Source organism: Ailuropoda melanoleuca, chromosome 14 (genome assembly GCF_002007445.2).
Source record: "Ailuropoda melanoleuca isolate Jingjing chromosome 14, ASM200744v2, whole genome shotgun sequence".
In the NCBI taxonomy this organism is placed as follows: domain Eukaryota; kingdom Metazoa; phylum Chordata; class Mammalia; order Carnivora; family Ursidae; genus Ailuropoda; species Ailuropoda melanoleuca.
This window is the reverse complement of record NC_048231.1, coordinates 6,293,534-6,316,610: the sequence shown is the minus strand read 5'-3', so window position 1 is coordinate 6,316,610 and position 23,077 is coordinate 6,293,534. Positions and strand designations below refer to the sequence as shown.

Below are 23,077 nucleotides of genomic sequence, written 5' to 3'. Positions count from 1 at the left end.
CTTCATTAACAATACAATATGAAGAGTATGCTAGCATGTTATTAGAGATTAGTGTTGCAATAAGACAATTTATGGTAGGGTTAATAGGCAACTATTTCATCTTGTGCATAAGCATTTTTATGCTGCAACAAGTCACCATGACCTTATTGTCCACTTCAAAATTTTGCCTGGGGCCAACCACACTGGCAGTCCTGCCCCAGACAGCAGAGATGTGTCTGCCCCTTATCTCATGCTTACCTGCCAGGAGTATTTACCTGGCAATTACCTGGCGGAAACCTAGTTTAGTTAATTAGCAAATGACAGAACAAAGAATAGTCTGGGGCTTGTGAAAGAGGCAGAAAACCTACAGGAGACTGAAGACAAAAGTAATTCTAGGGAATAAGGCAATTAAGCTGGGTGGGAATTCGTTCACGCCCTCATGACACTTGTCATGGGCGTATTGCAGAAAAAGAAGGCTGCTGAGCCCCAGGGCCCTCCCCCACGGCCTCTGTGAGGATTGCTAGACTTAGGACCTGGGGAGACACTCTAAGCCTGTATGCTGGCGGGGGGGCTCCTACTACTCGTGCATCCCTGGAGTGCCAGGAGTCTCAGGGCAAGACCTACAGGGCAGGGATCATGCTTCTGTTGTAAAAATGAATCTACTTTACTAAATGCCAGCGATAAAGGGGGGTGGGGGGAAACCCTGCCTCAGATTCCAAAAAGCAGTTGGTCAGGAAGAGGAAAATGGTGTCAGGCTGGCACGTCTAACTCCCCTCTCTGGTACAGAGGGGCCTGGAGCCTCCATTTTTTCTCTGCCTGCTGTCTCTCCTGAGCGGACCACACCAGCGTCCTGACGACCAGCCTCGTGACTATTTATGAGAACCACTGAGAACCACGGACTCTTTAAGGTCACTTGAGCAACTCTCAGCAACCTGGGAATAAAAGTGGCAAAAAACCATAGAGGAAACCGGTTAAAGGTGGCGACCAGCACCCTGCAAACAGCACAGGCCAGGAAGGGAGGGCTTTGAGGTCATGGGAAAAGCAGTGTTGAGATGGCTGATAACAGGGCCCAGTCTGGCTCACAATCCAGAAAGCCAAACAAGGACTGAGGTCCAGAAAAGTGAAGGAGGCCACAATGAGACTGAAGAGGCTCCTTCTCCTAAAAAGAGTGGGGGCGGTCCCCCCAGATGTCTAACTCATTTTAAATGTTCAGCAAGTGTGTGAAACGTTGAATAAATGAAGAACGAAAGGACACATATCACTCAACCTCTCCAGTGTGTCCGGTGGTAGAGACCTGGTCTTACTTTTACTTCATATCCCCCCAAGCACCTCCCATGTGTTAGTTAATAGTGACTCTCTGGTTTGCACACATCTCCAGCCGCCTATCAAACCAGGAACAAGCAACCTGAAACTGTCTCCATTCAGAACATCACTGGAAGCATTAGGTCCACAAAGGACTTTTATCAAAGCATGTTAATAAACGTATTATTTTACATTCACAGAATTTTACCTATTCCAAGTGCCTTTATTTGCCTTATTTTCATCTAAAGTCTCACAACAAATTTGGTAGCTGGAATTATTATGCCCATTTCACTGATTTAAAAAGCAAGAGAAATTAAACTCGTGTTCAGTATCATAGGATCAGCTGTGCTCTTGACACTATACCACTAGGTCCACTCAGCAGGTCCATGATCAAATTTAAATTGAAAATATTCTTCATGTTAATGTCTAATAGTTTCTGGGAACAATGTATAAAATGGGGAAATCTTTTCAAGTTACAATAACTTTGTAATTACAGTGATGAAAATATGTTGATTTCAAATGAGACAGATAGCTAATAATAAATAGCCCACATTTGATGGTTGAAAGCGTCCCACCTTATATTTTGAAATTAGTCCACTCGGGCTCTCTCTTTGTCCAAGTAATTGCTCAGCCCTTGTCATGTAGGAGTCAAGCTCCTTCTGTGACTCTTCCACCTTCAGCCTGACATCCAGGTTTGGTGAATCATCAGCTGAGTTTTTTAACACTGCAACTAATTTTATCATATTGATCTGCAAAGACAAAAAATTCTCAACACCTGGCCCCCCAGCTGTTCAAGTCATAAACGAATAAATACATTCTTTGAGTAATAACTCTTATTTTCCCACTAGATATAAGAATATCCTATTTATTATATTGATATTTTCTAATATGCTCTAAATTATTTAAAATACAGATATAAAATGCAAAAGTAATATTTTATAAAACATTTCCAACCTCCAGGGCAATCCCTCCCTCTCATCCCCATTCTGCCACTGGCTACTCACTTTTAAAGACTAAATTCACTAAAAAGGAAATATTAAAGAGACACCTGAACTTTCTCTTTGGCTTCTTGAATCTTTGCCTGAAGCCCAACTGTGAGAACATGGTGAAGTGACTCCTGGCTTGAAATATTCTGTATATCCATTTGTAAGGTATCTTCAGTTCTAGACACAAGCTCTTCATACATAGAGCCTTTGGCAATAAGATGCTGTTAAAACAAAGTGAGACCACAGTAAATATTCCGATTATATGTTAAACATTAGACTTAATCTCCTCACGACATCAGAAAAAGTTAATCATTCATCCAAAATGAGGTAAATCTGTACTCCAAAAATGTTATTTTAAACATTCATTTTGAAACTTTATATTAGTACCGATTCTGAGAAACAAAGTCTTTTATAGATTATTCTTTATACAGTAAGCACGTCAATAAACTAAAGCCTGGAAGTAATACAATGCCAACAGACAGAAAATAAGTTGAGAGAACAGTAATAACCTTAAAATGCAGTTGTTGTAAGTCAAATCAGTCGGAAGGAAACTCAATAAATGTTACTGGAGAAAATGACTATTGGAAAATAAATCTTTTTAAAACCATGCTTTCTACAACATACTAAAAATAAATTTTAGATGGATCAGAAAGTTACATATAAAATAGGAAACCACGAACCAGAAGAAATTAACCATGATAACTGACCTACTTCCTCTGGGTGTGAAGCGACCTTTTTAGGGGTAAGAGTAGGAACATAAACATAAAAATTTCCTATGTAAAATAAAATAAACAATTTAAAAGTCAATGACTTGGTAAAAATATGTGCCACACAAATGAAAAGAGCTTATAAATTCAATAAGAGAAGTACCAAGACCCCCCAAAATTCAGAAAACACAGGAACAGATAATTCACAGATACAAATGGTTGATTAATACATAAAAGATAGCTCAACCTTACATGTAATTAAATAAGTACAAATTAAAATAATAACAAGGTACTGCTTTTCAGTTATCAAATCAGCAAAAAAAAATTTAATTACAATGCAAGGGTGGTGTGAGTATGATAATATAGAAATTACATTGTTTAATATCAACTAAGTAAATGCTGATTGTATTTATCTTAGAGCAGTGGAATCATGGTGATTTTTATTTTCTTCTTTATACTTTTGTGCATTATTTAAATGTTCTACATTGAGCACATTCAATTATAATTTCAATTTTTTTTCTTTTTAATTGTAAAAGTAACAAAAGCTCACATAAAAAACTCAGGAATGGAAAGGTACAGAATGTAAAGAAAAGCCTCTTTTCTTCCCCATTCCTCCCTTAGTTGTCATTCAACTCAATCATTCACACACTCACTTTAAAAACACTTGGTTTGCATCTACTAGGCAACAGGAAATGTGCTAAGAGTGGGGCATAATGCAGGATCAACACAGAATTAGTTATCTGTATATCCTTACACACATTTTTCTATGGCTATAAAAGCAGAAAGTATAAAAAGCAAATGTTTTATGCTCAACATCACTCATCATCAAGGAAATACAAATTAAAACTATGATGAAATACCACCTTACAACTGTCAGTATGGCTAAAATTAACACAAGAGACAACAGGTGTTGGCAAGAATGTGAAGAAAGGGGAACCCTCTTACACTGTTGGTGGAAATGCAAACTGGTGCAGCCACTCTAGAAAACAGTATGGAGGTTCCTCAAAAAGCCAAAAATAGAACTACCCTATGATCTACCAATTGTACTACTAGGTACTCACCCAAAGGATACAAAAATACACATTCGAAGGGGTACGTGCACCCCAATGTTTATAGTAGCATTATCAACAATAGCCAAACTATGGAAAGAATCCAAATGCCTACCGACTGATGAATAGATAAAGAAGATGTGGCATATATATATACAATGGAATGCCACTCAGCCATCAAAAAGAATGAAATCTTGCCATTTGCAACAACATGGATGGAGCTACCGTATATTAGGCTAAGCACAATGAGTCAATCAGAGAAAGACAAATACCACATGATGTCATTCATACGTGGAATTTAAGAAACAAAATGGATGAACATTTGGGAGGGGGCCAAAAGAGAGAGAGGGGGAAACAAATTATAAGAGACTCTTAACTATAGAGAACAAACTGAGGGTTGATGGAGGAAGGTAGGTGGGGGATGGGCTAGATGGGTGATGGGTATTAAGGAGGGCACTTGTGATGAGCACTGGGTGTTATATGTAAATGATGAACCGCTGAACTCACATCACTTGTACTGCTCAGCAATTTGCATTTCTTACTTCACCATATATCTTGCTCTAATAAAGACCTACTTAATTCCTTGTTAACATAAGTATATCCCAGCATGATGTATTTTTCATTGTTATTATAAAAGGCTTTAAAATATTGAATTTCTCATTCCTCATTCATTTCTTTCACTAAAAGAAATTCCAGATATAGCAAATAAATAAAAATAAAAATAAATAAAAGCACTGACAGATGGCACAGGTAAATTTATATAATACCTTCAAAGCAATAAAAAAATACCATTCTTATAAACCATGAAAACACAAAATGCTATATATACACCTTTCAGAAATGTGGATTTAAAAGAATTACATAAATATTCCTTTATTCTAGGAACTTTCCATCTTGTTATAATTTATGACATGCTCTGTAAGTTTTATAGCTGAGCTGGAACTCAGTAAAAACCTCAACTGTAACTTCTTTCCCAGGAGAACTAAATGATATTAAAACACACTCTTGCCTCATTGCTTTTCACTGAGTTGACCTGCCAGAGAATAAAGACAGAAAGGTTTTAACAACATCTGTCACCCTCCCTGCATCAAGGAAGGAAGGGAAAATGGTTTAATCAGTGGGTGAGCTTTCAAAGCATAGATCCTATAATCTCTTATACTCACACTGCACTGACCTATCTGACATATCCTTACTCATCTCCTCATTGACCTTGGAAACAAGAGACTATTTTAATCTCCATTGTGTAGCTGGGAAAGGTAGTTCAAGAATTGAGACTCATAAGGTATTATTAGTGGTGTCCTAATCTATCCTCTGTCTTCAAGCAAAATCTCAGCAAATGATCCAGGGAAGACAATCCATGCAATTTTTAAAACTCTGAACAAAGAAAATTCAAACAGTAGTCCTATTATTATTTATATTTTTTAAGGATTTTATTTATTTATTTAGAAATAGAGTGAGTGGGGGTGGGGGCAGAATGGACTGGGGGAAGAGGGAGAAAGACTCGCAAGCAGACTCTCCACCGAGCTCGGAGCCTGACGCAGGGCTCCATCCCAGGACCCTGAGATCATGACGTGAGCTGAAATCAAGAGTCAGACGCTCAACCAACTGAGCCACCCAGGCGCCCCATTACTATTTACTTTAAAACCTTGTATTCCTCTTAATACATAAGTCCACAACCATGAAATCCATCCTTCTGGTACTTTTACGCTCATACCTGCAAAGCTTCTTCCATTGAGGCATCTACACCCTCTTCACGTCTCAGAAGCTCCAAAAGGGATTCGGTTTCTGCCTCCCAGATTTCCATTTGTCCAATGAGGTTTTCAACCTCTTCAGCCATCTTAAGTTGCCCTGTGAATTCATTTTCTTTCTCATGTTCTTCCCCGGCCTATAACATTCAAAATTATCATTAAGATGATGGCAACATTTACATTATAAAATAATTTGCAGTTAAAAAAAAGTTATCTTTTTTTCCCCTGAAGATAGCTAATTCGACCTATTTTAGTAACTTAAAACCTAGTTTTTGGACAATGATAACAGCACTTTATGATGTATTTATCACTTTAAAAAGTAAAAAATCGGTTCACATATATTTTCTTTTTTTTTTTTTTTAAGATTTTGCTTATTTATTTGAGAGAGAGGGGCAGAGGCAGAGGGAGAAGCAGACTCCCCACCGTACAGGGAGACCGACACAGGGCTCAATCCCACGACCCTGGGATCATGACCTGAGCCCAACGCAGATGCTTAACAGGCTGAGCCACCCAGGCGTCCCATGTTCACATATATTTTCTTAATGAGAGTATCATTCCTATCATTTAGTTACTATCATCTCCACTTTACTGATAAAAAGATTAAAGGTTAGAAAATTAGGGTAATGACTCTATAGACCTTTCGAAAACTCATATACAATTTAACTCAATACAACTCTGAGCAACAGCAGTTGTGAAACGTCACCAAGAAGAGACTCAGAATCCAGTTTCAACACAATTAAGCCTTTTCCCCATTAATCTTCTCTCAGTATCCTATAGGTTGTTATGCTATAGCTTTACACCTTACACAACAGATACATTCTTAAAGTTGTTGTTAATCAGACCATATCGTAAATGTATCAGAGGAATATAGTATTCTGCATTCTTATATTCTAAAAGCATACTGCACATTTTCAGATCTTTCAAGATTCTCTGAGCAGGTCTCCTTATGGTGGGAAATACTGGCACTCCATCATGGCAACTGGCCAAAGCCAGTGAAAAGTTACTTTAAGTGAAGTTGGATCCATTGTTATTGGAAGGAGGCACATTTCCCAAATCACAGGTATTATATCTTACATGTGTATGATTTTTTTTTTGTTCCTTTTCCATAGTCTTATCTATAATCTAAAGTCATTCTCCAAATTATCCAACAAAACAAGAAATAAAGATTATATTGTCCCCCATCATACAGAAAGGAAGCAAGACCCAGGCCAGGGGCTACACCAAAGCTGGATAATCCCTGAGCACAAGTCAGAAATCATCTGAAGAAAATATCAACCCCATTTCCACAGCTCAGAAGTCATGGCTGCTTCCGCATGTATGTGGAACTCCTTGGTGAGTGAGAGACACAGACTAGAACACTGAAAGCTCCTTCATGAAGGGATCCATTTAAGTAGTCTAGTGGAAAATGACCATATTTTAAATGTTATCCAATAATCACATTTACCACTGTTTCAACAATATGGTTTTATCAAAAGAAAAATAGCCAAGTTGGGGCACCTGGGTGGCTCAGTCAGCTAAGCATCCAACTCTTGACTTTGGCACAGGTCTTGCTCAGGGTCATGAGGTCAAGCCCTGCACTGGGCTCCACACTGGGCGTGGAGCCTACTTAAAAAAAATTTTTTTTTTAAATAGCCAAGTTAATTCTATATACAAGTGAAATACATAAAATATGACTATTTTACCTTTATATTCTGATTATGATTTTCAGGATGTTCTACTGACATAGCTGTTGAAAAATCAACAGTTGGTTTTCCTTCTTTAGATAGCTGAATATTTTCATAATTGTCAAAATTGGGCTGATCCTGTTTTTTTATAAGTGGCAGGTTCATCTCCTATAAAAAAAAGTCATGAAATTTAAAGCCCATATTTTTTATGTGAAGATATATTATTACCAACAATAACTGGACATAATATATTCAATATATTTGTGGGATTTATCACATAATAACAATGTTGTAAAGTATGAGAATTTCCCAAAAAACACCTCAGTCTCATATTAATAAGAAACAGAATGATTTAATCATTTAATTTCAAAATTTATTTATTAAAGGTCTACTTTTATAAGGCACCGTGCTAACTATAAAGCTATATAAAGCTCAGCGTATGTTCTCAAGGAACTTGGAATCAGTAGGTAAAAATGCTTACATTGTTCTTTAATAGTAAATGAATTTCAACTACAGAGCTATATATTACATGTCCACACAAAAACTTGTACGTAAATGTTCACGGCAACATTATTCATATTAGTCCAAAAGGTGGAAAGAAGCCAATGTGCATCAACTGATCAATGAATAAATGAAATGCCAGGTATCCATACAACAGACCATGATTTGCCAGAAAAAGGAAGTGAGTACTGATACTTGCTACAACAGACGAAACTTGCAAACATGATGCTAAGTTAAAAAAGGCGAGAAAAAGAAGACCAGATATTATATGATCCCATCTGTGTGAAATATCCAGAATAGGTAAATCTACAGAGACATAAAGTACATTAGTGGCTGCTGGGGAGGCTGGGAGAAAGTGAGGAGTGACAGCTAATTGGTACAGAGTTTCTTTAGGAGGTGACAAAAATGTTCTAAAATTCAGGACGGTGATGGCTGCACAACTTGGAATGTACTAAACATCACCGACTTACACCCTTTAAATGAGTGCACTGTGTGGCACGGAAATGATATCTCAACGATGCTGTTACCAAAAAACAAAAACAAAACGAAAAAAACTTACAAGTTGAGTTTTTGTAATAAATTTTCTCCATCTTTTATTCAGCCTTCTCAGTTCTTTAGAAACAGATGATTCAACTTCATCAGTACTGACTTGAATTAGGAAATTCCCCACTTCATTTAAAGTAGTATGTTCCACATTCCACTGGGACAGTGTCTCAAAGGGAACCTAAGCACCATAGAAGGCACACATTTTAATGGCATAACACTTGTCCTTCCATTACCTATAACAGACCTTTACTAAGGTTGATTCTAAGCAAAAGCGAGTGTGAGATTCTTGTAGAGAATTTGAGCCTTTCCTTCCCTGTTGGACGAGCTCTTCATTCCTCATCACTAACTGGCAGGCACAGGTTGTCTGTCATCATTCCTGGTCCTGTACTTTCAGGAAGCTTCTGCCGGCCTGTCTTTCTAAGTGGTTAGTGAACTTGGAGCAAAGTTTCTCAAACATTTATCAGTTCATGGTGCCCTAAATGTCTCAGTAATTTTTTCATGGATTCCCTAGACCAGAAGACTCCTCTTACAGGTCTTATTTTCAAGTCAGCCAGTCCAAACCACTTGGTAGTTACTTGCTGCACGGTGTCCAACAGACTGATGTCGCTGTGTCTCCCTCACAATTTAAGTTATCTTGAAAGTCCTCTTTGGCAGCTCACGGCACCTTAGCACAGAGTTTGGGACTCACAAGGCTTAATGTGTTATTTTTCTCAGTTATGTGAATTTTCGTAAAAGGTCTTTAGTGGATGGAGGTTGAGAGTATCATGCTAAGCAAAATAAGTCAGTCAGAGAAAGACAAACACCATATGATTTCACTCATATGTGGAATTTAAGAAACAAAACAAATGAGCTAAGAGACAGAGAGAGAGAAACCAAGAAACAGACTCTTAACTGTAGAGAACAAACTGATGGTTACCAGAGGGGAGGTGAGTGGGGGATGGGTGAAATAGGGGATGGAGATTAAGGAGTGAAACTTGTCCTGATGAGCACTGGACACTATATGAAAGTGTTGAATCACTGTACTATACAACTGAAATTAATATTACATGATATAGTAACCAACTAGAATTTAAATAAAAAATAAAAAAAAAAGATCTTTAAACACAGAAGAAGTGGTGAAAGCCAAAGATTTGCATTTCTAGTATCACTACAGATGACAAGAAGAATGACTCACTAACCCCTCAAATATTCTTTTTGCATTCCTACACTTATCACAAATTTTACTTACACAAAAACAGCTCATTTTCAGCTGAGTAACTTTAGTTTCTATTTGGGAAATATTTAATCTGAGAGGCTGTCTATATTCATTTGCAACATAAGAAAACAAATGAAAGAAAGAAAAACTATCTCAGAGAATAATCATAAAACAGATTATTACATGACTAGCAAATGAAAACAATAATGAATTACATTGAAACTTCTTCCATACCTCTCTACATATGTCTAAGGTATTTTCATTTCTTCCTCTAAAAACTCAGGGAGATTTTCATCCAAGTGGAAAAATAAAACTTTTTTAAACATCAATTTATTTTAAAAGTATCTATAAGCTACCAAATACTCCAAGTCTTTCATTTTCTCTCCAAAGAGAACTCAGCAATATATCTTTCAAAAGCTACACTCTGTGTGTGTGTGTGTGTGTGTGTGTGTGTGTAACCTATAATGAAGAGAAAACCTCCTTTCAGCAATTATATTAGAAAGAAACTAAACTCTTTCCAATACCTTGAAGAATTTTTCCAAGAGTTGTGCTTACTGTTCCCTGGCCTCTCATTTTTGGATTGAAAATGAGGATCTCCAAACAAAATGAAAAAAAAAAAGAAAGTAAAATTGAGGAGGTACCATTAGACTGAAAATACCTCTTTAATCTGTTCCTTCTTTGTCTCCTCAAAACAAGCCTTGAGTAAGCGAAGTTTTTCCACATAAGTAGCCCAACATGTCAGAACTTTTTGTAGAGTGGATTTCACAGTATATATATTTTTTCTATACATACAAATATTATATTCCACCATGGTATATTCTTTGCTAATATCCTGATATTCTCCAGCTATAATTTTAACAAAACAAGAAAGTAATCTCAGAAAACAGTTTATTATTAATAAAAAATTACTGTTAAGAAAAATATTTGCATATTAATTGGCAATGGTAAAATAAATACATACTCTGACAATATTAAAAGTGAACGCAAGAATTTTCCAAAGAAAATACATATGCAAAACCAATTCCTAAAACATTAAGGTATAAAGTAAGTGAAACAGATAAAATGCTGTACAGCTTTACCTAAATTCTTATGGATTTCTTCACATCTCTGAAAGGAAGTTTCAAGTTGAGCTAGGAACTCTTTTTCTTCAATAAATTTCTGGGGGGGAAAGGAAAAAAATATACTGACAGTTTTCACTATTAAAAATGTGCCAAGACATCCAGATAGAGACATAAATATTGACAAAGCACTTAGGCACCAAAATTTCTTTAAGGCCTCAATACTGTATATTTGGGTAGAAAAGAAGAAGAAAGCTCATGAAGAAAGACAGTTAAGACCTAGGAGATAGTATGAATTATACAGGTTTGAAGACAATGCAGGTATGAAACCTGACAAGTTTCTCTCACTGCAGTGATATAGTTCTACAGTGGTTTTCCTCCTGTGGGAAAAGGCAAGTTAAGTATAGAACTTTGAAAACCTCTTATATCACATATTTATTAATATTGAACAATTTATATTAGTTTCTCTAATTTCACACATTTTATTAATATTGAATAATTTTTTATTAGACATTAGAGTATGTTATAAACAGACACCATCCATCACACAAAAACATTTGAGAAACTACCATTAGTCAAATCACCTGTCCTATGCAAGCAAATTCTGCTATGGAAAAATACAGAGTTAATTAAAAACTCCTATTTATTGTACATTGAATAGGCATCAATGGTATAATTACTTAAATGGAAAAATGAAAAATCAAAGAAAGAAAAAGAAAGAAAGATATTGAAACCTAGTCTAATTTAGAATGATGCCTCCTATTGGGGAATGTACAGTGTTTAAATCATTCATTGTAGATAAATCTCTCTTCATCGTGTTTTTCAATTTTTGCACTAAAATTTATAATCTTGGCTTTTTCTTTTCGGTCTCTCATTCAAAAAGAGGGAAACGGAAAGAATGGTAAGTCCTAACTGTAGAATGACATTTCTGGGCTGCTTTTGTTTTAATTTACAAATTAACATGTTTATATTTAAATCATTGCAACAGTTTTTTTCCTATAAATTGCAAGAGCTAATAAACCCCCTCTCCAAAAAAAGCCTCAAGACAAAATGTACTGTCTTTCCCACTCTTACAACTTGAAAGGCTAAGATAAAATGTTGTAAGAAAAAATTAATTTTTGAATAAAACCCTGAATCTGAGTGGGAAAAAATATTAAACAAGTGAAAGATGGAATTGTTAATGGAAATAATGTTGAAACATTTTCTATTATGTTAATTAGCCTGGCTAAGTGACTGTCCGCTGGTGAGGTAAATAATACTGTTTTCTCTTTCTTCCTCCACCCAATGTCTGTTATTTGACTACCAGTGATTCTGTTCTCCAGGCAATTTTAAGCTAATGAAAGCTACCAAGAAAACTCATCTCAAAACCTGAAACGGTGAAGGGAAATTGTGCCAAGGAAAAATGCAAACCCAGCTCCCAGACATGGAGAATACTTGTCTAAGACACAAAATAAAACAGCTTACATGCCAGTCTTCCAGCAACAATTCCACAGATTCTTTGTTCCCATATTTGATGTTCCAAACATCCAACTTTAATTTCACTTCATCTAGCAAACCAAGAACTGAGCACTTATAGTAATGAAATTCTAGACGTGGAATGAATTTTTTCCCCAAAATGTTGTTGATTCTGGAAAATATTGCAGGTTTTAGAATTTAACTTAATATTATTGCCCGAATGCAAGGTAATCTATTTGGCATTTCTAAAAATATTGAGCCTTTGGCTTTTTATTTTAAACACATGGAACTCAGATGTATCCTCAAATCCTCTCCTTTTTTTTTTTTTTTTTAAAGTAAGCTCTATTATGCCCACTGTGGGGCTTGAACTCGCGCCCCTGAGATCAGGAGTCACATGCTCTACCAACTAGGCCAGTTAGGTGCCCCAAATCTTCTTTTTTTAAAGAAAAAAAAAAAAAGAAGACAAACATTGTGGCTAAATATAAAACAACCATTTCTGAAATGAAATCATCTAATAGAACATTTTCTGAAGAAATGATTCCCCTATTGAAAAAAATCCTACAATAAATGTTAATCTCCAAAATACTAAATTTATAAACTTTTGTATAACTGAATCCAATTATAATTTCAACATTTATGTATTAAAACAGCTTTCATTATTAAGGCTAACACCCCTTTATTATTCTAGTAAGTTACTTATGAATGATGAGAAAAAAGGAGATGATATGGACTACCATCAAATAATCTATTTATAGTATCTTAGAGTTTACAAAGTGCTTTCAGATACCCATTACACCCAGTATCCTATCATCATCCTGTATTTACAAATGACGATACATGCTCAGAAAGACAGTAACTCCATCAAAATTCAAGACACGGAGCTCAGTTTCTGACTCCACGTCCGGAACTTTGCCCACCAATGAGAGAGGAAGCATGGTTAGCATGATATAATGTTACTATTATGTAAAATGTGAAGGTACTGTTAATCAAGATTTCAAGAATACTTGGCAGAAATTAACTAAAACTCTATCATTTTCTGGTCCCTATGGCCTCATGTTAGTGCTCAAACATGAGTGGTATGAGCAGTTCTGAAGTGATAGTGTTACAAACCGTCCTTTCATTTCCTCCAATTTCTTGGGTGGGACCAGGGGCAAATGCTGTTCGTCTCTATTTTCAAATGCCAGAAGAGTATTCCAATGACAATCACATTTATCCATCAGATTCTGAAAAGAAATTCAGCATGACATGAACCAGACTTCTTGCCAAACACTGGAACTGGGGGTTTGTTAATTTCATTTGCACTGCATCTTTTTCCAAAAAAAATCAGAAAGCCCTTACTTTTTTTTTTTTAACTAAAACTTTGCGAATGAGTATTTTCATCATAAGTGCTTTAAACTGGAACATTTTACAGAGAGGCAGACCGTAGTTTCTTTGGTAAAAGCATTATCAAAGTCTTTTGTTTTCAGATTTCTTTTCCATTCCTTTGTGGGTTCACATGCTATAAATGTCACATATCAAATTCCTTCATGCCATTTTACTGAGAACCCAATCTCTCACATTTTAAACAGGTCTCCTCTCTCCTTTTTGGTCAGGCTTTACAATTGCTTTAGGACTTACTAGACTCTACCTGTTGTTTCCACCTTGAACTAGCACAATGCCCACGAAGAAAGTGAAGGTATCTTGGGCTCCCCAAAATCCCCAAGGTAATCATTCCAAACCATCCTCAAATACCCATTATATTTCCTCCCCTTCTCCCTCGGACAAAGCCTTCCTCAAGAACGGTCCCTAACGAAGCATAGATTTTTCCATGTTTCTTTTTTATTTTCCAACCTTGATTAAAGTCATCTTCTCTTGTATGAGAGCCATGGCTTCACAGTAATCCTGGGAAGCTGGCAAACCTTCGTCTATAAGCTCCTCTACCTCCTGGAGCCAGGCTTCGATTTGACGCAGCGGTGAGGGCAAGGCATGATTCAGCTCTGTTTTCCACACATTAATCTGGAAAAACAAAAATCTGTGCTTCAGTAGACACTCTTCCAAAGTTTACTTCTTCAGGGGCGCCTGGGTGGCTCAGTCGGTTGAGCATCTGACTCTTGGTTTGGCTCAGGTCATCTCAGGGTTGTGAGATCAAGCCCAGTGGAGGGCTCCGCACTCAGTGCAGAGTTGGCTTGGGATTTTCTCGCCCTCTCCCTCTGCCCCTCCCCCCCCAAATAAATAAATAAACCTCTTGCTTCCTCAGGCTTCCCACCACTCCCTGCACGTACAGGAGTCACACAAATGCCAACTACATATTTCCCCAGACACTGACTGCACTCCCAAGGATTCACTCTTGCTGTCCCTTCCCCCTGGACTTTTTCCCCACTAAGCACCATCGGAACTCACTCCCACATTGATTGATTGATTGATTGATTCATTCATTCATTCATTCATTCATTCATTCATTCCGCAAAGATTTATTAATAACCTGTTGTGTTAAAAGCTGATAGAGCTATAAAAGGCTTCTGGAATGGAGAAGGGACATGTAGTGGTCACACCCCCCAGAGTACACGCAGCAGTGAGACATAAATTAGACGTACACACGTGGGAACAGTGGGGCATTTTAAATATATGTGCTCAAATATTTAAGAAACAGAATAACATAGAACATCAATTTACACAACTTAAAAATACGTGAGCATATAAATAGAATATGTATTTTGCAAGAACATACAAAACAAAAAGATACACATTAAGCACATTACGATAGTGGCCTAAGGAGAAAGGGAAATGGAAGGAGGGCATGGGTATAGAAAGAAAGAAACACAAATTAAACAAGTGCATAAACGTAAGAGTAGGACTCTGCCCAGACCCATGTGCCAGAAAGGGAAAAGTAAGTTTAACACAACCATCCTCATCTGAGGGCCAATATGATAAATATAAAAAAAAAAAACCCAACACAGGTCTTGCCTGAACCACCTTAGTAGGGGAAGCAAAGTAGATGACTACAGTTAACTGTGGTCAGCGATGTAACAGCGCCAGACAGAGGGGCCCAGGAAAGACCCTGGAAGAACACTGATTACACAATGATGCCCGGAATTCTTTTTTTTTTCTTTTTTTTTAATTTTTAACTATTTTTTTGTTTTTCAAATTTTTATTTAAATTCCAGTTTGCTAATATTCAGTGTAATATCAGCTTCAGGTGTAGAATTCAGTGATTCATCACTTACATACAACACCCAGTGCTCATCACAAATGCCCTCCTTAAGGCCCATCACCCCAGTACCCCATCCCCCACAGACCTCCCCTCCAGCAATCCCATTTGTTCTCGATTCTTAACAGTCTGTTTCCTGGTTTGTTTCTCTCTCTTGCCCCACCCCTCTCCAAGTACATCTGTTTTGTTTCCTAAATTCCTGAGGCAAGGGAAACAAAAGGAAAAATAAACTAATGGGATTTAGATAAAAAGCTTCAAACTAAGAGGTAACCTTCAGAATGGGAGAAGATATCTGCAAATGACATATCAAATAAAGGGTTAGTATCTAAAATATATAAAGAATTTATCAAACTCAACACACAAAAAACCAATAATCCAGTTAAAAAATGGGCAGAAGACATGAATAGACAATTTTCCAAAGAACACATTCAGATGGTTAACAAACACATGAAAAGACACTCAACATCACTCATCATCAAGGAAATACAAATCAAAGCTACAATGAGATATCACCTCACCAGTCAGAAGGGCCAAAATTAACAACACAAGAAACAACAGATGTTGGCAAAGACGTGAAGAAAGGGGAACCCTCTTACACTGTTGGTGGGAACGTAAACTGGTGCAGCCACTCTGGAAAACAGTACCGAAGTCCCTCAATAAGTTAAAAATAGAGGGGCACCTGGGTGGCTCAGTCAGCTAAGCATCTGACTTTGGCTCAGGTCATGATCTCATGGTCCCCATAGCAAGCCCCATGTTGGGCCCCACACTCAGTGGGGAGTCTGGCTTGTCCCTGTGACCCTCCCCCCAACTCATGCTATCTCCCTCTCAAATAAATACATGAAACGTTTTTTTAAAAAGTTAAAAATAGAACTACCCTACGACCCAGCAATTGCACTACTAGGTATTTACCCAAAAGATACAAACGTAGTGATCCAAAGGGGCACCTGCACCCCAATGTTCATAGCAGCAATGTCCATAACAGCCAAACTATGGCAAGAGTCCAGATGTCCACTGACAGACAAATGGATAAAGAAGATGTGGTATGTATGTGTGTGCGGGTGGGTATGTATAATGGAATACCACTCAGCCATCAAAAAAATGAAATCTTGTCATTTGCAACAATGTGGATAGAACTAGATGGTATTATACTAAGCGAAATACGTCAATCAGATGAAGACAATTATCATATGATCTCACTCATATGGGGAATTTAAGAAACAAAACAGAGGACCATAGGGGAAGAGAGGGAAAAAATAAAACAAGACGAAATCGGAGGCCCATGGGGGAAGAGAGGGAAAAAATAAAACAAGACGAAATCGGAGAGGGAGACAAACCATAGCAGACTCTTAATCATAGGAAACAAACCGAGGGTTGCTAGAAGAGAGCGGGTTTAGGGGGATGGGGTAACTGGATGATGGACATTAAGGAGGGCATGTGATGTAACGAGCACTGGGTGTTATATAAGATTGATGAATCACTGACTCTACCTCTGAAACCAACAATACATGTTAACTAACCGAATTTAAATACAAATTTTAAAAAAGAGTGTGGCTTTTTATCCGAACTCACGTTGTTCTATTATGGTTTTTATGACATTCTCATTCCAAAGACACCCACCCCAAGATCAAGCACAAATTAAAATGTGTTTCACTCAAATGACTTCCTCTCATGAAAGCGTAAGTTTAAAAAAAAAGAAAAAGAGAGTATGAGTTTTAAATCTGTATTTCTCTTTCCATTATAATTCTACTAAATGAATTGCCACTATTCTTAAAGTTAAATTTATTTTAAATAGAAGAAAGAAAAAGCAAAATTACATTTTTAAAAGAATAGGCTTATCTGATTCATCACTAATTGAAAAATATTTACTGAGTGCCACCATACGTGAGACAAGTATCAAAAAGAAACATGAGCAAATACCCAAGTGTAAAGATGTTAAACGAGAAAAAAGCTAGGTTTCTTTAAGGCAGTCAAATGTAACTATTCATAAACTAGAAGCACTAAATATAGTTTTCACATTGTTTTGCTCTTTTTATAGGTTTATTGAGGTATAACTGACAAAATTGTAAGATAATTAAAGTGTAGATCATGGTGATTTAATACACATATACATTATGGAAAGATTCCCATTACCTAGTTAATTAACACATCCAATCACTTCACGTATTTTTCTCTTTTTTGGTGGGAACATTTAAATTCAACTCTCTTAGCAAATTTTGATTTAATACAGTATTATCAAGTTGAGCCATCACGTGACCTTACCCAACTTACAGCTGAAAGTTTGTATCCTTTTACCAACTTCTATTCCCTCTACCCTCCATCCCTGACCACTTTTCTACTCACTGTTTCTATGAGTTGACTTTTTTTTTAAAGATTCCATATATAAGGAATATCATGTAGTATTTTGCTTTGCTTTAGTTGCAAGTTTATCTTCTCAACAACATATGGCAAAAGGCAACTCTACAATCTTAAATCATTAAGTATATGCGATTAAGCCTCCAGTTGGAAAAGAATGGAAAAAAATTTTCATTATTATGAATTTTTAATATGTTCTTTCATTATAGCCAAGTTATTTGTGCATTTGTTCAAGTAAAATAAGTCAGAAAGTTGATACATGTCTGAATTAAAGAGAGGCTAAGAACAATAGCTCTAATTCAACTGATGATCTTTTCACAACTGAAAGAAAGCTGTACACATTTTGGATGGAACGGAACGTATGCTTTCTGCCTGGGAGCTGAACTCTATTCATGTAACGGTCAGAAGAGGAAAGACGGAAGATAATATTTACCTTTTACTTCTCTTCTTTCTCACTTACCATAGAAAAAACTGGCTCCATACTTTCTTAGTTTTGGAAATTACTTTTGTATTCGGATAAAAATTTGTATCTGGTCTGCCCTGATCTTGTCAGGTCAAAATAACATAATACTGCTATTTTGCATAGCTGGCTTAAAATGAAACCATTTACTGTGATGCTTTGAGGTAACTGTGTGCTCCAGCAACTGAATCAGAAACTGTCTAGATGGCATTGACTTTTATAGACCTGATGACTTTAAAATTAATATGTCTCATTTGCCACACCAAGACAATGAGCTGCAGTATATCCAACTAAGGAATGGATTTTCAAGCTATTATCAAACTGCGGAACTTACTCTTGCAAGATAGTTTTTTTAATGGTTTTCCTCATTATTGTGGGCACTTTTTCCAAATCATACTCAATAAAATAAGGCCAGGTCTTTGTGGCCTGGAACAGCATGAACTCTACAGACAATATCTTCTTCCTCTCCTTCCATTTTGTTAGCACTTGTAACCCAGAGCTCCTGCCCTTTGCAAGGGTCAGTTTCTAAAGCTGTGGTAAGAACACGAGCTGGAGACGCAAATGAGCCCTGCCACTTGATGGGAAGGTTTCTGGAGCTCTGCTAGTTCTCCTAAATTAGGTATTCGGAGAGGGTGGCTCTTTCAAGCTACCAGGCTATTCAACACCCTTCACAAATGATGTGAAAAATGTATTCTGAAAACAGGCTAGCGCTCCTGACAGCCGAGAGACTTGAGCAGAGATCAAGAAATTTTCCAGGGCCAAAGAGTATTTTTGACTTGCAGACCACAAAATCTCTGTTGCAACTCTGTAAATTCACCAAAAACCATTTAATTTATCCATTTAAAATGAATTAATTGTATGGTATATAAATTATACCTCAATAAAGATGTTTAAAAAAAAGAAGAATGAAGGTGGGGCGCCTGGGTGGCTAAGTGGGTTTAACATCTGCTCTTGTTTTTGGCTCAGGTCATGATCTCAGAATCATGACATCAAGCCCCACCTCCACACTCAGCAGAGAGGCTGCCTGAGATTCTCTCCATTTCCTTCTGCCCCTCACCCTGCATGCTCTCTCTCTCCCTCTCTCTCTCTAAAATAAGTAAGTAAACCTTAAAAAAAAGAATATAAGTAAAGCAAAGACATTCAGAAATCAAAGAAAACTAAGAGAATTTGTTTCCCCAGACCTGTATTATAAGTTTTAAAAAATTTTTCAGGCTGAAGGGAAATGAGTTCAGATGGCAACTCAAACCTCTAGAAAGGAATGAAGAACATTGGAAATGATAAATATCTAGATAAATATAAAAGACTTTTTCTTCCTTAATTTCTTTAAAATGTATGACTATTTTCAGCAAAGATTTAGAACATGGTCTTGGGGACTTTAAACCATATGTTTGTGCTTTAAACACATAAAGCAACTATAGCTTAAATAATGACAAATAAATGAACAATTTAATTGCAAGAAATCTACATTAAAAGTATGATAACTTAAAAGCTGTATAAGTAGATTGTAAAAAAATTTTTTTAAAGATTTTACTTATTTATTTAAGGGAGGAGCAAAGAAGGAGAGGGAGCAGACTCCTCACTGAGCAGGGAGCCCGATATGGGGCTCGATCCCAGGACCCTGATATTATGACCTGAGCTGAAGGCAGATGCTTAACCGACTGAGCCACCCAGGTGTCCCGTAGACTATAAAAATTTTTAAATGTATATTGTGATCCCACTAGAAATCTGATATAAGGGACTAGAGCCAAAAAGCCGATAGATAAATTAAAATGAAATTCTAAAAATATTAACATAATCTAAAGCAAGGCAGGAAAAGAATAGAGATAAAAAAAACAGGGAATAAGCAGTAAAAAAAGAGTAAAATGGTATACCTAAATTGAACCATATCAATAATTCCATTAAATATTAACTGAGTAAGCTCTCCAACTAAAAAGTATAGATTATCATAATGGATGAGAAAGCAAGATCCAACCATATGCTGTCTATCAGAGATCCACTTTAAATATAAAGACTCAAATAGATTGAAAGTAAATGAAGGAAAAAGATGTGTCACACAGCCAGCATAAGACTGGAATGATATCAAATTAAATAGACATCAAAAAAAAAAAACAAAACCCAGTATTACCAAAGATAAACAAGAATATTTCATAGTAATAAAAGTGTTATTCATCAGGGAGACATAACGATCATAAATGTACACAACTAATAACAAAGTTTTAAAATACATGAAGCAAAATCCGACAGCATCAAAGGAATGATTCTATGGATTTTAGTAGCCCTCTCTCGGCAATTGATAGAACAACTAAGCAAAATGTCCATCAAGACACAGATAATCTGACACCATCAACCACCTTATCTCAACTGATAATCTGTTGAATGCTGTATCAAAGGCACCTGGGTGGCTCAGTGGGCTGGGCGTTTGCTTTCAGCTCAGGTCGTGATCCCAGGGTCCTAGGATCAAACCCCACGTGGGGCTCCCTGTTCAGTGGGGTGCCTGCTTCTCCTTCTCCTCCCTGCTCCTGCTCTCTTTCATTATGTCTGTCTCTTTCTCCAATAAATATATAAAATCTTAAAAAAAAAAGCACTACATCCTGGGTCATAACACAAATCCCAATAAACTGCAAACAACTGAAATCATACAGATATATTCAGACGCACACACACATTCATCTTCACACATTCTCTCTAGGCTTGTCCCTAACCCCCTTCAAGCATCTATTAATACTGACACATGACACTGGTCCATGGGGAGATGAGGCTGCAGGTCAGTCAGAATATGGATAATCTGTGGCAACCCAATCATTGTTGGTAAATATAGAAACATTGGAGAAACAGTTTCTGTAAGCAGAATGTTATAAATTCCTATTAAATATCAATCACTGCCCAAATGAGGCCATGGAGAAAATAAAAGAACACTCTCCCAAATTTCTAATGTAGCATCTACTCTTTTACAGAATTCCTTGTGGAAGTCTCAAGTAGTCCTCCAACAAATAAAGCTGCCTCATGAAAATGTTCTTCCAATCAATGTAACCCAGCTACCTGGTAGATGAGGCCGTCCCAGGCTTCTCTCAACTGTAACTGGTCTTCATTCAGCTCATCCAGATTCCTTCTGATCGGCAGGATGTCCAAAAAGGGCTTTTTTTCTTCATTGAATGACTCCAAAAAGGACAGCAGACTCTACAATCAGAGGAATATTTCAAAGACAGAAATTTTAGATCACTTTCTGAAATGTAATCCACTATTTTAAGGTCTCTAGCTGTGGGTTATGTTTAAATTTTTACACAGATAAAGGTAAAATTCCCTGACTTCAGGATCCTCTCACTGCTCTGGTATCTTTCGTCAGCGCACCCTGACGATGCAAGTGCCATCACAGGAACAACAGGTCACAACGTGCTCCTCGAGTCAGTACTGTTGGATTTCTACTGAAAGAGAGTGGCAAGGTCACCCAGCTCAACAGGACAACTCATGATGCCACATGGAAACTGTGAGTCTGTTTGTCCTCCCCAAATATGTATTCACGACAAAATAAGAATGAGTGGAAGTGAGAACTATATGGCGGCAGTGATCACATGTAAATGTGTCCATGATTAATCATACTTGGACCAGTTCTTCCCAAGTCATTTTATATAGACCTTAGAAAATACTTTGCCCCTGCCCTCAAAATATTTAATAAATAAAGCTTTCCTTGGTTCGTATTTGTGTGAAATATTCGTGTTTAAGAGTCATCAATTCCACAAATACTATTTCAAACATTATAATAATTGGCAGCATTTCAAGTGAAATTTTATGAGCTGGGGTGCCTGGCTCAGTTGGGAGAGCACACAACTCTTGATCTTGGGGTTATGAGTTCGAAGCCCATGTTTGGAGTAGAGTTACTTTTAAAAATAAATAAATAAATAAAAATGTTTTAAAAGATTAAGTTTTACGAGCAAACCAAGGGATAATTATTGCAATTCTTTCTGATCATTAATCACATCACAAAGCCTTTTATTTCAGAAACTTGAACCTGTGGTATGTTACTAAATCAAGGACGGATGTGAGCGCAAAGCACTTCTAGTGGGCGCTTAGGATCTTGTCAGTAAAAAAAAACCATCAGGCCAAGGGCGCCTGGGTGGCTCCATCGGTTAAGCACCTGCCTTCACCTCAGGTCATGATTCCAGGGTTGTGGGACTGAGCCCTACGTCGGGCTCTGCAGTCAGCAGGGAGCCTGCTTCTCCCTCTCCCACTCCCCTTGCTTGTGTTCCCTCTCTTGCTGTCTCTCTCACTCTGTCAAATAAATAAATGAAATCTTTTTTAAAAAGCCCACACCAGGCCAGAACAAAGATGGAAGAAGTACAAAAGCCGATGCGCTTCAGACGGAAGGGAGATGAGAATGTCCGTAACCCTTTCTTCCCTGATGCCTCTAAACCAAAAAGGATGCTGTTGCCAGCAGGTCCCACAATCCGCTGACTGTGCCGGAAACGCTGGATTCATCCAATGCCACGGATCGGGGAACAGAGCCTGGAGGTGCTAAGTGCTGCGCAGGCACAGGAGAGTATGTCCGCTTTCTTCAGGACGGAAGGCTGGTGGCGAGCAGACTTGCAGGGACGGCGGGGTCTGAGGAGCGGGCAGAAGAACCCTCCCCCGGCTCCTGTGAGTCTCTTTCAAGACGGTACCGGAATAACCGCCTAACCCGGAGAAGCGCCAGGACATAAAGAGAGCCAGACCGCACTCCAACCCCGCCTCCACCTCTCCGGAGCTATGTGACCTCAGACACGGCACTTGGTGCCTCAAGTCTTGTCTTCGTCTGGGAAACTGGAAGAGCAACAGCACACTAAGATGCTGTGACAGGTAAAATGCTTGTCGGCAAGGCGCCTGGTACAAAGCGAATGTTCAAATGTGGTGACAAT

At 37.4% G+C, this 23,077-nt stretch overlaps 1 protein-coding gene across 1 annotated transcript in view; it reads right to left on the bottom strand.

Annotated features, from left to right (window-relative positions):
- Positions 1–23,077, bottom strand: part of SYNE2 (spectrin repeat containing nuclear envelope protein 2) — a 267,176-nt gene that overhangs the window by 205,254 nt on the left and 38,845 nt on the right. The window contains 11 exon segments of the mRNA XM_002914161.4: positions 1,857–2,030; positions 2,330–2,488; positions 5,738–5,908; positions 7,454–7,603; positions 8,496–8,660; positions 10,336–10,523; positions 10,757–10,835; positions 12,200–12,362; positions 13,301–13,413; positions 14,021–14,185; positions 21,228–21,365. Of these exon segments, the coding sequence (XP_002914207.2) occupies positions 1,857–2,030; positions 2,330–2,488; positions 5,738–5,908; positions 7,454–7,603; positions 8,496–8,660; positions 10,336–10,523; positions 10,757–10,835; positions 12,200–12,362; positions 13,301–13,413; positions 14,021–14,185; positions 21,228–21,365 (1,665 nt within the window).